Below are 15,733 nucleotides of genomic sequence, written 5' to 3'. Positions count from 1 at the left end.
TGCAATGTTTTGCCCTGCCTGTGGTTATTTTGCCTGCAGTCTCTGAGCTACATTTACATTACATAGTGTCTTGGCACTAGTCGCCTTATATGTGAACAAGGCTTTAACGGTGGCGTCGGAGTCAACTGAGGCCAGCCTGACTGCTGACCCAGGACTTTGTTCCGCAGGGGCCACCCGGGGCTCTGACTGAGGAAGCATCTCTTAACTCTCTTGCAATAAAGTCTTAAACCCATTTCCAGTACTTCCTTTCTCTAACACACACACACACACACACACACACACACACACACACACACACACACACACACAGAGAAGTGCTCTGTTGATATATTCCTGCACAGAGCAAAAGTGTTAATGCTGCCCATATGCCCAATTACAGCTAAAGCCTCTATTAGGCGAGTTCTCATCTATTGTGATATTTCTCAAAAGAGCTGTTACTGAAGATATTATTATACAGTCTGACTTAATCTAGCCTTTTAGACGGTCAGAGACACTTGGAGAGAATGAAATACGTGGGGTAATGTAGAACAAGAGTGAACCAGAAGTAGGGTTAAGTTAGAGAGCAGAGAGAGAGAGAGAAAGAAAATAGTCTTTACCAATGAGGGGAGGATTTATGTGACCGACTAAAAATATGTTGCAGAGGAAGAGGTGGGAAAAGTAATGGCTAGGTGGAAATGAGGAGGTGCAATGATGTGATGTGTTTATTTTCTGTTTGGCAGGAGTCTATGGCCCAGCTACAGCTGACTGACTGAACATGGCTCAGTTTCCCACGTCCTTCGGAGGTAAGGCACACACTCTCACGCTCACCTCACATGCAGAATCACTCACAGGTTAGGCATAAAGTCATTTGACCTGTATGTCCTGTTCCAGTCAAGGACATGGGCCACACTTCCATGTGTTATTTTCTCCTAAAAGCCTATATTCACACTCACACACACACTCACACACATACTCAGCAGAAGTTTGAATTATGTTCCACTCTGACTAAAATGACTCATTCTTCCAGTGACAAACCTATTGTACAATCCACACCCATTACATGTATCTGACACTTGCCATGCCCTTGCATAACAACAGGTGTGTGTGTGTGTGTGTGAGTGTGTGTGAGACCAGGTTACAGGCCCCTTACTGTGCAGCTGTGTTTTTAGTGTGCCAAGCCTTTCCAGTTTTTTTTTTATTTCCTAAAATCATTTTTCTCTCTTTATAACTGACTTTCTTTTCCCATTTGGTTTCTTTCCCCTTTTTAGGTGACATTCTCACACATACTTTTTTCACCTCCACAATTATGAGTATTGCAAAATAGTGAGTGTTAAAAAAAAAGTTGAACTATTTTCAACTTTGAGCGCTGCAAGGTGCGTCGCATCTGTCAAGTGGCATTGTTCCATAGAGAAAGAAATTAATTAATTCGCTTGGAGGTGACAAAAGCGTGTCTGTGTGTTGTCCTGTTCCATATTCCTCGCTGATATCAGTTGATATATGTACCCTAAAGTTGTGCATGTGATGCTTCGTCATTTGGACAAATCTGAATTTATACCATGCAGAGTGCAAAGCTCTGAGATGCTAGCAGCAGGTTTCTTTTGCCAGTCAACACAGTGAGTTCACAGACATTAGAATGTTTAGTTTCAAGTCAGTTTTAGTTCATGTTAATATGTGACAAAATGAGACTCCTCTCACTTGCCCTCTCTCTCCCCAGGGGGTGCGGACACCTGGGTCATCTCTGTGGACGAGCGAGTCAAACATGACCAGCAGTTCCACAGTCTCGCGCCCACCCCTGCTGGCTTCATCACAGGTGAGACTTTTCTTCCTTTCTACTCTTCTCTCCTTCTCCTCTTATCCTCCCATCATCTCTCTCCCTCTCCTCCTGTTTGTATTGCAACCTGTTCTCTCTGAAGGCTCATTCATGCTCAGTGTTAAAAACAATACGGATGAAGCCTTCCGTTCGTACTCTGCCTTCATTTCATCAGTCTTTGCAACGTTTTCTGAAAGCTTATGCAACGTTTGAAACAGACAGATCAGGGAGCACCCTCTGCCTCACCCTCTGCATTTCTACCCCTCTCTCTCTCTCTCTCTCTCTTTCTCTTTCGTCGTTTCTCCCCCTCTCCCTCTCTTTTGTTGTTTCTCCCCCTCTCCCTCTCTCTTTCGTTGTTTCTCCCCCTCTCTCTTTCGTTGTTTCTCCCCCTCTCCCTCTCTATTTCGTTGTTTCTCCCCCTCTCCCTCTCTCTCGTCTGTTCTCCCCCCTCTCTCTCTCTTTCGTTGTTTCTTCCTCTCTCCCTCTCTATTTCGTTGTTTCTCCCCCTCCCCCTCTCTCTTTCCTCAGTTCTCCCCCTCTTCCTCTCTGTTTCATCGTTTCTCCCCCTCTCCCCTACTCTTTGTTCCTCCTCCATCTCCTTCCTCTTGTCTTCCGTTCCCCCCGCCCCTCATCCGTGCCCTCTCACTTCCCCCTGGTGCAGTAAAGCAGGGCTGCGCCCGACGCACTCACACAAATGAAAGGGGAGGACGGTGACACAGCAGTATTGTGGGAAATCAACCCTTCTCCTCCCGCGCCACCTCTTCCCCAGTTGCCTTGTACTAGCGTCTGTTTGTTATGTCGCTTGTTTCCCTATGTACTCTGGAGCCAGCCTTGTTTTTGAGAGATTCTGTCATTTCCTCAGAGTAATGAAGTGAAATGACATCCATAATTGCAGTTTAATCTCATTGCCCTTTTGTCTTCCGCTTGTCATGTGTGCTCTGGTTTTTCTTCCTTCACACACACACACACACGCACGCGCGCGCTTGCGGCAAACTTCCCCCAACCTTCACATAGGATCAGAGGAGAGTTAAAAAAAAAAGGTTGTTTCTTCTCAAGGTAAAAGAATACACTGATTAAAACACGACAATCCTGATGCATAAACAGAGGATTACCAGACCTGAACATTCCATACAAAAGAAGAACAGGAGGGACCCAGAATGAGACACTGCTCATAACCAGAGCTTACAGCCCAGAAAGTATCACCAGTCTGTTATCAAAAGCATAACACAGTCTAGACACAGCACAGTTCCTGATTCTGCCAAAAGGTTCTTGTTTAGTTGATTTAGTGGTTATTTAGTGAAAGAGTATATTGGATCAGAGTTGCAAACTGTGCCTTTTAATACAAAAGTGGGTTATGCATAACTAACTGAGAAGTTCATAACTATGTGAGAAGGTCATCAGGTTATCCCATTTCTGAGTTAGCATGAGGTGACCGGAAGGGAGGATGGGAGAGGAGAGTCGGGGAGAGAGGTAGTGTCTTTGGGAAAACCCTGAAACGGAAGAAGAGCGAGGGACCACGGGGTCATCCGCTGATTCTGATGTGTCCACTCTTCCTCCCCACGCCCCTCGGCGTCTGAAACCGCTTTAACAGCTGGTCACTGCTCCTGCAGCCTTCATGTCTGCTGCCGCCTCCCCAGGAGGGTTTTCCCGACTTGGCTGTTTTCTTTTTTTGTCCATGGGGTGTTTCCCGGGGCCTGTGTGTCAGCAGAAAGACCCTCTTTGTCTGGTGAGGATGAGAGGAAGTAGAGAGAGAGAGGGAGATGGAAGGATGAACAGAGGGAGGGGATGGAGAGAGCGAGAGAAAGCAAGAAAGTGAGTGAAAGAAAGATGGGGGAGATGAATGTAAAAAGACTGAATGGAATGAGAGTGTGCATGTGTAGAAAGTGTACAGGAATAGACACTAGGATAGGTGGTGTGGGTGGGGGAGAGAGAGTGTGCATGTGTAGAAAGTGTACAGGAATAGACACTAGGATAGGTGGGGTGGGTGTGGGTGGGGGAGAGAGAGTGAGCGGCCATATGGGACTAAGGGAGGGTGGGAGAGGAGTCGAGAGTTTGGGGCTGTTTTTGGCTGCTGTGGAATAAAGGGCGTCTGTGTGGGTTGAAAGAGCAGCTCTCAGAGATGACTCACGCTGTTGTCTGCTGGAGAGACCCATTCAGCCTCTGTGGAGTCCTCATACATGCCCACACACACACACACACATTCACATTTTCTCTTGCCAGTAAGTACACGTTCATAAACACAATCTTATACATTACCAGCTATTCCCACCCAAGTGTTATTCTCGTTCTCAAATGTTCACCAACCAACCTTCCAGAGTTCACCCGTGCAGCTTTAAAAGCCACTGTGTTTACTTCATTCTCTTTTTGAATGTGTGATTTGTGATTCTCTCTCATCTACTCACACCAGCTTGTGTAGCATTGATTCCATTGCACCCCTTTTACTGTTAGTGTTTGTGTTTGTCCTCTCTCATTTGAACCTTGGCTTGTGTCCTTCCTCAGGTGACCAGGCCAGGAACTTCTTCCTCCAGTCTGGCCTGCCCCCTCCGATCCTGGCCCAGATATGGTACGTGTCTTCCTTCCTGGGTGCTCGCACAGGGCTGGGAAGTTGGGGGAAAGTGTAGAATTATGAATTGTAAACACATGGGCATTTGGATGAAGGTCTAAACAAGTCTGAAAGTGTTGCATTGTAGTAGTACATGCATGAAATGCTGGTCAACCAAAAAGGTCAAAACAACAACAGAAACGCATAATTGTCTTACAAAACGTGGCAGTGTTGAGGAACAAATAATCCGTTTGTAAAAAACGTCTGGAAAAAGTCTGGAATTTGTATTTGGAAAAAGGCAAGCGGCCTACTTCAGTTGCCCTGAGGCTAGCTCCAGCCTGCGCTACAACAAGCAGGCACTGACTCACTGTAGCCAAAACAGAAGCCATTTCTGTGCTCATTTGTATCCATTTTCTGACTGCCTTTCTAGCTGTTAGCTAGGGACATTTGAACTCGCGTCTGCATAGGGCTGGGTGCTATGGCCTAAAATTGATATTACAGGGTAATCAAAAGCATAAACAGTAACAATACATATATCACAGTATATTCTTAATGTCAATAGAGATGTTTCTGAATGGGTAAAGCGACTGCATGACCACCATTACTGTACTCTTAACAGTATGACCAGGACGTATTTAACATTGTACCATTGTAACTTTTTTCTGTTATTGTAGGCATTGCCATTAATTGCGTCACACACTGACACATTGCGTCTCAAATGAATTTAGATGTGCTGTCATTACTGGTTTAATCAATTCAACTGTCTCATCTTTATTTCTCTTTCATTTATTCACTTGTCCCTTTCTCAATATATAAGTGTGTTATTGACGCACACGTTAAATTCAGTGGACGGCATTCAGTGTAATAGTCTCATGTTTACCACACTAGTTGCAGTAGGATGATCTCACAGTCTGCCTGGTCTGCCTTCCAGCCCCAGATCTGCATTATATCTACAGTTAAATTCCTGCGTTGTTGTTCCATGATCTTATTGTTGCCGGCAACATACTAACCAGCCTAATCCCCACCCCACCCCACAGCAGACCTTTGGCCAACCTGAGCCAGTCTCCAGTCATGTGATGTAAACAGTGAAAACTCCCAGTCCTGGCCTGGTGGCGGCACCCAAAGCCAGTGCCAACAGCACCGGGATGGCACACTAATGCCCTGCCACAGAGCCTGACCCAGTGGCCTGATGTTAACCTTGTCTGTCTGTCTGTCTCTCTCTCTCCCTCTCCTCTCTCTCCCTCTCCCCTCTCTCTATCCCTCCATCTCTTGGCCCCTCTGGCCACTACAGGGCCTTGGCCGACATGAACAGCGATGGGAAGATGGACATGCACGAGTTCTCCATCGCCATGAAGCTCATCAAGCTGAAGCTGCAGGGCCACCCGCTGCCCCCCTCGCTGCCCCCCTCCATGAAGCAGCCGTCTCTCATGACCCAGCCCCCGCCCTTCGGTACACACACACACACACACACACACACACACACACACACACACACACACACACACACAGCTGCCATAGTTGTCACTGGTGATGATATAGGGGTGCTATAAGCAATGTTTTCTGTATTAGTTCTATTAAATTTATTTGTATGAGTTTTGTTTGTTTATTGTTCATTTTTAAGATTTGGTTGAAAAACAATTGGTGTGTGTGTGTAGTGTTTCAGTGCAAATGTAGCTGCTCCTGTTTTTAAACAGACTAATTGAAATTGCATGGTGTCTGTATAGAAAGAATGAGAGACTGTTTTCTTCCAGGCTAAGCACACTCACTCAGTTTGTGTGTGTGTGTGTGTGTGTGTGTGTGTGTGTGTGTGTGTGTGTGTTTGTGCAAGTGTGTGCACATTAAGGGGTGTATGTGTCTGTGTGTCTTACATTTCTTTCTCTCTCTCCCTCCTCTTGCATGAATGTCTCTATGTGTTTCTGTGTAGCGGCCATGCCACCAGTCCCCCCGATGCCCACCCTGCCTCCCGGCATGCCCTTAGCAGTGCCACCTGGTGTGTCCCCCATGCCCATCCCCCCTATCCCAGGCATGGGTATGTCCCCCCCGCTGGTCTCCTCCGTGCCCCCTCCCGTGCCACCGATGCCCAACGGAGCGCCCGCCATGATCCCGCCTATTACCGGCTTCACCAACCCAGGTATGCGCTACACACATGACCTCACAATCAGGCTTAGCCAATAAGACGCTGTGTGCCTCATGCATACTCAGACTCTGGTGTTGGACAGACTGCTGTTTTAAATATTTATATATCAGTTAATGTGTCATCTTGTTCTTATGTGCTGTTAGTGTGTGTAATCTGTATCCTGTGTGCTGTGCGCCGCTTGGTCTTGACCGTATGGTGTCTGTATTTCGCCGAGATGACTGTAAAGTTTCCACAAGCTGATAATGAAAGTGTGGTGATGGGTGCGTTCTCCATCTCTCCTCTTTTCTCAGCCTCAGCAGCACTCAACAAAAGCTCTTCTTTTAACCGCTCCAGTGCCAAGCTCCAGAAGGGCCAGTCCTTTGAGACGCCCAGGTGAGCCTTAGATTCTCTCTCTCTTGCACACTTTCCAAATTGTTAAACAGGTTTTTACGTCACGTCAGAAACATCAGTGTGAATTAATTCTCTTATCTTTCACTTACGCCTACATCTCACTGGCGCTAAGTCCTCACTAACATCTATCTTACCACCCCTTATTCTCTCTTCCTCTCTCCCTCTCTCTTTTGCTCTCTCCCTCTCTCTCTCACTCTCTCTCTCCCTTTCTCTCTCACTCTCTCTCTCTCTCCTCTCTCTCTCTCTCTCTCTCCCACCCCCAGTGCCCCCGCGGCGCCCCCTCCCCCAGACTGGGCCGTGCCTCAGTCGTCCCGGCTAAAGTACCGCCAGCTCTTCAACAGCCACGACAAGATGATGAGCGGCCACCTCACAGGTAACCTCTCACCTGTCCCTCTCCCCCTCACGTCCCCTCCTCTCTGTCGACATCACTGCTCCCGTCTCACTTCCTGCTCGTGTCTCTTGTGTGTCTTGTCTGTGTGCAGGTCCCCAGGCGCGCACCATCCTTATGCAGTCCAGTCTACCACAGGCTCAACTGGCCACCATATGGTGAGCACTGGGATTTACTACCTGTTTACACCAGGAACTGACCAGGATTGGGGTTCTCAGACAAATTCTTTTCACTCGTTCTGAACTCTTTTTAATTCACTGTTTGATTCACCTCACGTTTACTTTAGTGTTCAGTCATTGGTATGTTTGAAGAGTTATAAACAATGCTCATAGTTTGCTAAAACCATCATTTGATTTAATTTGATTGTTTATTAAATTGCATGTTAGAATTGATCCATTTCACCCATTTGAACATAGTTGCCCCATCCGTGCCCTGTACCAGTTTGTGCCTATAGGTAACCCAGTGAGAGTCTGACCCTCTGCTCTTTGCCTGTGTCACAGGAACCTCTCGGACATAGACCAGGACGGGAAGTTGACGGCCGAGGAGTTCATCCTGGCGATGCACCTGATTGACATGGCGATGTCAGGCTTGCCCCTTCCTCCACTACTCCCACCCGACTTTATTCCTCCCACATTCAGGTAAGACACACACACACACACACGCATTTTGCATACGCGCATACCTGCACACACAGGACTGCAGCTCTCACATACACACACAAGGATGCACTGTCTTCCTCACAGACATTCAATAAAATGGCCGAGGTTTTTTTGCAGACACATGAATCTGTTTTCTGTGTGTGTGTGTGTGTGTGTTTTGTCCGTGTGTCATTGTGGATGTAGGAGGGTGCGTTCAGGCAGTGGGGTCTCGGTGACAAGTGTGCATTCCGTTGACCTGCGCGTACCAGAAGAGCCCGAAGAGGAGGACCCGAAGATATTGCCAGGTGAGTACACCACACACACACACACACACACTCTCTCACTAATATCTCTCTCAGCAACTCCCACACTCTAACCTCACACATACCCCCTCTCCCCTTCTTCCAGTGACGTTCGAGGACAAGAAGCGTGAGAACTTTGAGCGGGGCAACCTGGAGCTGGAGAAGCGTCGGCAGGCCCTGCTGGAGCAGCAGCGTCAGGAGGCGGAGCGCGTGGCCACGCTGGAGCGCCACGAGCAGGAGCGCAAGGAGCGCGAGCGGCAGGAGCAGGAGCGCCGCAGGCTGCACCAGCTGGAGAGACAGCTGGAGAAGCAGAGGGAGCTGGAGAGGCAGCTGGAGGGAGGAAGAGGAGGGAGCTGGAGAGGGGAGAAGGAGGAGAGAGAGGTCGAGAGGTCGAGAGAGAGAGAGAGGTGAGAAGGAGGAGGAGGAGGAGAGAGGTGAGGAGGAGGAGAGAGAGAGAGAGAGAGAGAGAGAGAGAGAGAGAGAGAGAGAGAGAGAGAAAGGAGTGATCATACTGTAGGAGCTCAAGAGACAGAGGGAGGAGGAGAGAGCAAAGGAGATTGAGAGGAGGAGGTGAGGAGGAAGGAAGGAGATGGACAATGATGAGGAAGAGGTGAAGTGACAGGAGTAGTAGCTGGAGAATCAGAGAGACAGCAAGAGGAGGAGGAGGAGGAGGAGGAGGGACACGTAGAGATGGAGAGGAGAGAGGGAGGATGAAGAGTTGGGAGATCAAAGAGGTGGCTGACGAGGGAGACAAGTTCTGCATTCAGTGCACTCTCGTTGAGAAAGATGTGATGGGAAATCTAAGAGTCAGAAGACAGAGGAGTTTGGAACAGATAGGCAAGGTGCCGACTGAAACCAGTCACTGTGCAGAAACTTTGAGTAAAAGCAGTTTGGTACAGAAAAGATAGCTGACTGTTTTGATGATGTTGTTGCTTGGCAACAGGCACAGACAGAATCGCTCTACACAAAAACAAAAAAATTCCCACCCAACCCCCTCGTGCCATAGCCCTGCACAGTGATGTGCACAGTGTTAAAGACTATGAACACCGGTAGTGAGGAGAGGCACCCATCTAGGGAGGAAGGGGTAAGATGTTGAGAAGACACGTTTGTGTGTGTGTGGTTGGTGTGGTGTGTGTGTGGTTGGTGGTGTGTGTGTGTGTGTGTGGTTGTGGTGTGGTATGTGTGTTTGTGTGGTGTGGTGTGTGTGTGTGTGACTGTTCTGGTCTCTTTCTGCCAGGCTGCCAAGCGTGAGCTGGAGCGCCAGCGGCAGCTGGAGTGGGAGCGGAACCGCCGGCAGGAACTCCTGAACCAGAGGAACCGAGAACAGGAGAACATCGTTCTACTCAAGGCCCGCAAGAAGACCCTGGAGTTTGAGCTGGAGGCCCTGGTGCGGAGCACAAATAAGCACACAACACACACACACACACACACACACACACTCAATTCAATGCCATTCTAACACAGACTACACATACACTTCAGTTCAAAACATACACATACATACACACAGTCAGTCATGCATGTGCATAAACACTTTGCAACTCTGACACACACACTAAACCTTATAATTTCAGATAAGATTTGAGATTCCACAAAGGAGAAACATTTTGTATCTTTGTTTTTGTGTGTGTGTGTGTGTGTGTGTGTGTGTGTGTGTGTGTGTGTGTGTGTGTGTGTGTGTGTGTGTGTGTGTGTGTGTGTGTGTGTGTGTGTTCAGAGCGATAAGAAAACACAGCTGGAGGGAAAGCTGCTGGACCTGCGCTCGCGTCTCTCGGGTCAGCGGCAGGAGATCGAGAACACTAACAAGACCCGCGAGCTCCGCATCGCCGAGATCACCACACTACAGCAGCACACTATCCACAAATACACACAACCAGTCTGTCCCACATGCTGATGCACATACTCACTCATACGTTCTCTCTCTCTAACACACATAATACAGTATATGCTCACACACACACACACACACACACACACACACAACACACACACACACACACACACACACACACACTAAATGGATTGATATCTCCTTCCTCTTCTCTCCAATTCTTTTTCCTGTCTTATCTCCTTCACTCTCTATAGCCTCCCTATCGTCCGATTTATCTCTCTGGATCTATCGCTCTCTCCACCCCCATGTTCTTTATCTGACCTGCCTAACGGTCCTTTGTTGGTGTGTGTGTGTGTGTGTGTGTGTGTGTGTGTGTGTGTGTGTTTCCGTCTCTCAGGAGTCTCAGCAGTGGCTGGCTCGTCTGATCCCGGATAAGCAGTGTCTGAATGACCAGCTCAAACAGGTCCAGCAGAACAGCCTACACAGTAAGTGTGTGTGTATGTGAACAGCCTACATTATGTGTGTGTGTGTGTGTGTGTGTGTGTGTCTGTCTGTGTGTGTGTGTGAACAGCCTACACTTTGTGTGTGTGTGTTTGTGAGTCTCTGTGTGTGTGTGTCTGTGTGTGAACAGCCTACACTTTGTGTGAGTGTGAACTGTGTGAATGTTGGTGCTTTGACACATGTGCCTTTGCAAGTGTGCATGTTCAGACCCAGGACATCATTTATAACCTCGACACGAAGTTGGGGATCCAGCTAATAAGCCCTGCCTTGAAAACCAAAAGACAACAATTTTATCATCAAAATTATATAGCTGATGTTTTTAGTAAGGTCCCACCTTTTGAAGGTTTTAGAATATCTTATTAGCATAGATTTTAAGAAATATATTTAAGTTTCTGTAACACACAGTGCTCTGGCCATTAAATAGCCTTAGTTGCGGAAATGGCCTTAAATTAAACAAACAAACAAACAAACAAACATCCAGCTAATAAAAACAGCTTTTATTCCATTCTAGTTGTATACAAGTTATTGTTGGGCAGTGGTGAGGCCTGTTGGTACAAGACAGCAGCTGGGTTGCAGAGTTGCTCAAGGACATCTTGTTTTCTGAGACTGGAAGGGAGAAGTCTCGACTCAAACAGGCAGGAAGAGGGAAGTGAAGGGAAGCATGCGTGTCTCTGACAACCTAACCAACAACCAAAGAAGACCTAAAGAAAAACTCACACTATCCCTTCAGGAATGCATTATTGTGAGATAGATTAGAGTGAGCAGCATTTTGCATTTAGACAACAAAAAAAATATATATATATTCACCTTCTGGTCAGGAAAGATATTTTCTGTGCTTCCATGTTGGTGCATCCTCGCTGACCTCTGACCTTTGCCCCGTTTTGTGTGTCAGGAGACTCCTGACGAACCTGCAGAGGGCGCTGCAGGTGAAGGAGACAGCACGGCAGCAGCTGAAGGATCAGCTGGATGAGGTGGAGCAGGAGACGCGCGCCAAACTGCTGGAGATAGACGCCTTCAACACACAGCTCAAGGTAGGGGCACACACACACACACACAGACTGCAAGGTATTGGAACACATACTGTATACACTTTTCACTGTTACATCTGAGAAGTAGATATAGTAGGTGCATGGTCATGTCTTATAGTTAAGTGATAGGAAATGTACACGCATCGCAACACATTTAATATATGACTCAGCTTGTTTACTTCCCCTAGTTTACAGCTGTGACACACACACACACACACACACACACACACACACACACACACACACCTCTACTAGGTTGGACACTTGAGGGATCAGATCACTGTGCTTAGACTTATCCCATAACAGCACTGCTGTCTCTAACCAACTTCTGTAGTTTGCTTTTTCCCTTGTGTTTCTTTGTGTTATTGGTGTGTGTGTGTGTGGCAATGTGGACAGGGGACTGGGGTTTGGACCGAATTGATCTGTCCTGTAGCTGGAACACTGTGTATGTTGTAGTGTGAGTGACGGAGACAGACTAGCTAAGTGTGTGTATGTGTGTGTGTCTGCATGTATGTATACCCCTTTGTCTGAGACATGTTTGAGTGAGTGTGAGTGTGTGTGTGTGTGTGTGTGTGTGTGTGTGTGTGTGTGTGTGTGTCCTCTGTCCTGTTCCCTGTGTGGGGTGGGCGGTGTTGTGTCAGTGAGAAGAGGCAGTGAGTGTCTGAGCGCTGGAGGGCCCTCTCTCCTTCTCTCATTGTCTCTGACTGTCGCTCACTCTGCTCTGTCAACCCCCCTCACCGTCCTGTCCAATGCCCACCTGTGTCACCACCAATCCGTCCACCCACCCACCTAGCCGTGTCTATGCCCACCTCGCTCGCACCTGGCACTGTCTGCGTGGCTTGGTTGTGCCTCCTTCATCACCTACATTCGTACACTCTGCACCCGTACCTGCGCAACGTGTGATCGCACTCGACCCTCTCTCCTCCGGCACACCCCTCCACCTGCACCCCCCCCACACCCCAACCTACGCTCCACCCTGGGCCCCCGTCACAGTCTTTGGGGCGCTTCTACCAGACACGCACCTCCCGGCTAGAGAGCCTACACTTGGAGCTCACCCTGGAAGAACAGATGGGCAGACAGGTAGATGCCCAGCCGCCAGCTCGCCTGCCCGAATAACTGCCCCCCAACAATTACCCCCCCTTTTCCCCTGACTCAAACCTCTGCATCTCTGCATCAGCACTGCACTTGCTCTCTGCTGCCCCTCGCTGGTTATTTAGAGCACTGCATCCCTTGGCAAAAACAAAAAAACCAAAACAACTGTCAAGCCTGAATTGTGGTCTGGTCTGGTCTGGTCTGTGCCTCTTGCTAAGTTGGTAGTAACACTACTCACCCCACAGGGACTCTGTCCATCTAACACTGACAGAGACAGACTGGTAGGGAGACAGAGAGACAGACAGACAGACATGGTTCATAAGTAGTATGGGAAGGTATGGAATCTAGGGTTCCTACACAGTATGGAAAAATATGGAATCTGTTATTAGTCACCTTAAGTCAGGATAGGTATGGGGAAAGGATTTGTGTTTCCAGACTATGGTTTTGTCCCAATTCTGATTTCTAAAATATAAAATTTGAAATAAATAAAAGTGTGCAGAGTGTTTTTCATGGTGTAGGCAGTCATTGCAGCCAAAATATTTACCTGTATGTAAAAAAACAAAACAATATTTACGGGGTCTAGTTTCACTTTTTCTTTTGTTGTGATGTTGGGCACTTAACCTTGGTGGAGGTCAACACTCCCCAAGAGCCAGTTTTTAAAATTCTTGTAGATTTTATTTACAATTATTTGTTAGTGTTGTTCTCTTGTAATACCCTGGGGAATTGCACATCCTTTCTGGTACTACTCCCCCATCATGTTCACTTTGTTTCTACATTTAAATAGTTAATATCATTTTCTTACCTCAGTGTGTGTCATTTTGAAATGGAAGATGTGTTGGAACCCTGGACACAGAAGAGACACAGAAAGGCCCAGCCGTTTGGCTTCTTGGCTTTAAGCGTTAAATCCACAATGCTGATTAAATTTGTGACTAAAATGATCTGATTGATTTATGTACGTATCTGATTTGTTTTTGTGAACTTTGGTGACACACAGACACACACTCACACATACAAACTTGCATACAGTCAGACCCATTTTCCATCCTATACTTACTGTCACACAATTATCCATCCATCACAATTGCACACACACACACCCCTGTCCAGCCTTGTGGCAGCAGCAGGTCTGATCGGTGCCCTTTTGGGTGCGTGTGTGTATCTCTTGCAGTGGGAGGGCTCGCTGGCGAACGAGGCGCTGCAGGACTGCCTCTCCTCCCTGTCCGCCTGTCTCAGGCGCATAGGGCGCTACCTCCAGGTCTCCCCTCTGCCCCCCCACACACACACACACACTCACTCACTCCCTGGCACACACTCTGCCACACATGCTTTCCTGACCCCTTACACCGCCCATACAACTCCCACAAATACGCTACGCTACTTCAACCCAATACCCCACCCTTCCCACCCCCACACATGCCCCCATGCTGCTGCACCCAAGCCCCCCTGTCCCCCCACTGAGACGGTGGGGAAAGCCTGCTCCAGGTCAGCCCCTCTCCCCAGTCTGAAGGGAGTGCAGTAGTAGTTAGATGCCCCCTGGACTGTGTGTGTGTCATTGCTGGCTTTCTCATCTCTCCATGAATCTGGATGTGGTCAATTATTCCTTTTTTTTCTTTTTTTTTTAAGGGCCTTTTCAATTCGATTTTTGGTCATTTAGTTTATGACTAAATGTCACTGGATTCAATTAGACTGTAATTTAATTTGGCCATTTTTTTCAGTAGTAGATTTAAAAGTGATTTGCTATGGTTATTTTTATGATAACTGTTTTTTGCCTTGCGTAGTTGTTAAATACGCATAGTTGTCTCACAGTGAGGTTTGCGTTGTTCTCAAGAGTGTAGTGTGCTGCAGTGTGTACGTCATTAGTGTAACTGTGTAACCTTAGCGTTAAAAATGTCTAGTTCAGTATCTTCTCTCCGTACAGAGATCAATCCCTATTGCTTGATTTTGGCCCCTACTCACTCACACACTCACTCATGTGTACAGCATGGTGATGATGATGATGATGATGATGATTCTCATTATGATAACCAGTCCAGTTCATGAGTTCTAACTGTGTGTGCTCCTCCAACTATGACCCAGCTTTGGTTTGTCAGCTCTGTGTGTGTGTGTGTGTGTGTGTGTGTGTGTGTTTGTAATTGTGTGTGTGTGTGTGTGTGTGTGCTCTAATGCTAATTGGTTGGTACTTGCTCTTTGTGTGGGTTGAAGTGGCTTGAAGATCTTGTGATGTGTTTTAGCGCCTGTCTTTGCTTATGTTGGATTGGGGCTTTAGTGGTTTTGTGTGGGAGGGTGTGGAGGAGGAGAGATGGTGATCAGAGTCTATGCAGCAGCAGCAGCAGTTCTGTGTTCACAGAAGTACAATAGCTGTCCTGTCTCGGCCTGTTCAAACATACCTAAGAGTGTTCCCATGAATCAGGCCTCCAGAACCCATTTAGGATTTTTTTTTATTTTGGTCAAAGCATTAGATGTTAAAATACACTGGTAGATTCTTTTTATGTTAGCATACAGTATAGTGCTCATGCAATAGCAGGCTAAAGAATCCATACTTTACTACATAGAGGACGTTTTCAGTCTTCTCTCAGATCCTCACAAAGTCACTCACATGTGCATATTTTACACATTGATGCAAAACTTTTGAATGTAGCTTAGAGTATGGGAATTTAGTAGGATTTAGGTGAGCTGTAGTTTAGGAGTGTGAGACTCAGAAGTAGGATTTAGGTGAGCTGTAGTTTAGGAGTGTGAGACTCAGAAGTAGGATTTAGGTGAGCTGTAGTTTAGAAGTGTGAGACTCAGAAGTAGGATTTAGGTGAGCTGTAGTTTAGAAGTGTGAGACTCAGAAGTAGGATTTAGGTGAGCTGTAGTTCAGAAGTGCGGGACCCCACATGAACATAAGCAGTGTTGTGTTGTGCCCTGGTTGCTGACACACTGGACCACCCCTGCTGACCCCCTGGAGTCATCTCTGGTAACTGTAACCTTGAGTTCTGTTTCCGTGACAACGGTGGCTCGCAGGAGCCTCCCAGCAGCCCCTGCTGCGGGTCGCCATGTGAGCTCACCTGTCTGTCACACCGCGTTCCATGCAAGTGTGTCTCAGAGCGCTCAGC

The 15,733-nt window shown here is 47.5% G+C and overlaps 1 protein-coding gene across 1 annotated transcript in view; it reads left to right on the top strand.

The window, feature by feature from the left end:
• Window positions 1-15,733, top strand: part of itsn1 (intersectin 1 (SH3 domain protein)) — a 50,042-nt gene that overhangs the window by 10,795 nt on the left and 23,514 nt on the right. The window contains 16 exon segments of the mRNA XM_048234532.1: window positions 720-782; window positions 1,694-1,789; window positions 4,289-4,352; window positions 5,623-5,780; window positions 6,256-6,462; window positions 6,759-6,840; window positions 7,122-7,231; window positions 7,341-7,404; window positions 7,747-7,884; window positions 8,089-8,189; window positions 8,293-8,538; window positions 8,878-8,892; window positions 9,425-9,573; window positions 9,904-10,039; window positions 10,410-10,506; window positions 11,414-11,549. Coding sequence (XP_048090489.1) covers window positions 755-782; window positions 1,694-1,789; window positions 4,289-4,352; window positions 5,623-5,780; window positions 6,256-6,462; window positions 6,759-6,840; window positions 7,122-7,231; window positions 7,341-7,404; window positions 7,747-7,884; window positions 8,089-8,189; window positions 8,293-8,538; window positions 8,878-8,892; window positions 9,425-9,573; window positions 9,904-10,039; window positions 10,410-10,506; window positions 11,414-11,549 — 1,827 coding nt within the window. The 5' untranslated portion in view covers window positions 720-754.

Source organism: Alosa alosa, chromosome 23 (assembly GCF_017589495.1).
Source record: "Alosa alosa isolate M-15738 ecotype Scorff River chromosome 23, AALO_Geno_1.1, whole genome shotgun sequence".
NCBI lineage: Eukaryota > Metazoa > Chordata > Actinopteri > Clupeiformes > Clupeidae > Alosa > Alosa alosa.
Note: the sequence above shows the minus strand (reverse complement) of the source record. Positions and strands in the feature narration are given on the sequence as shown.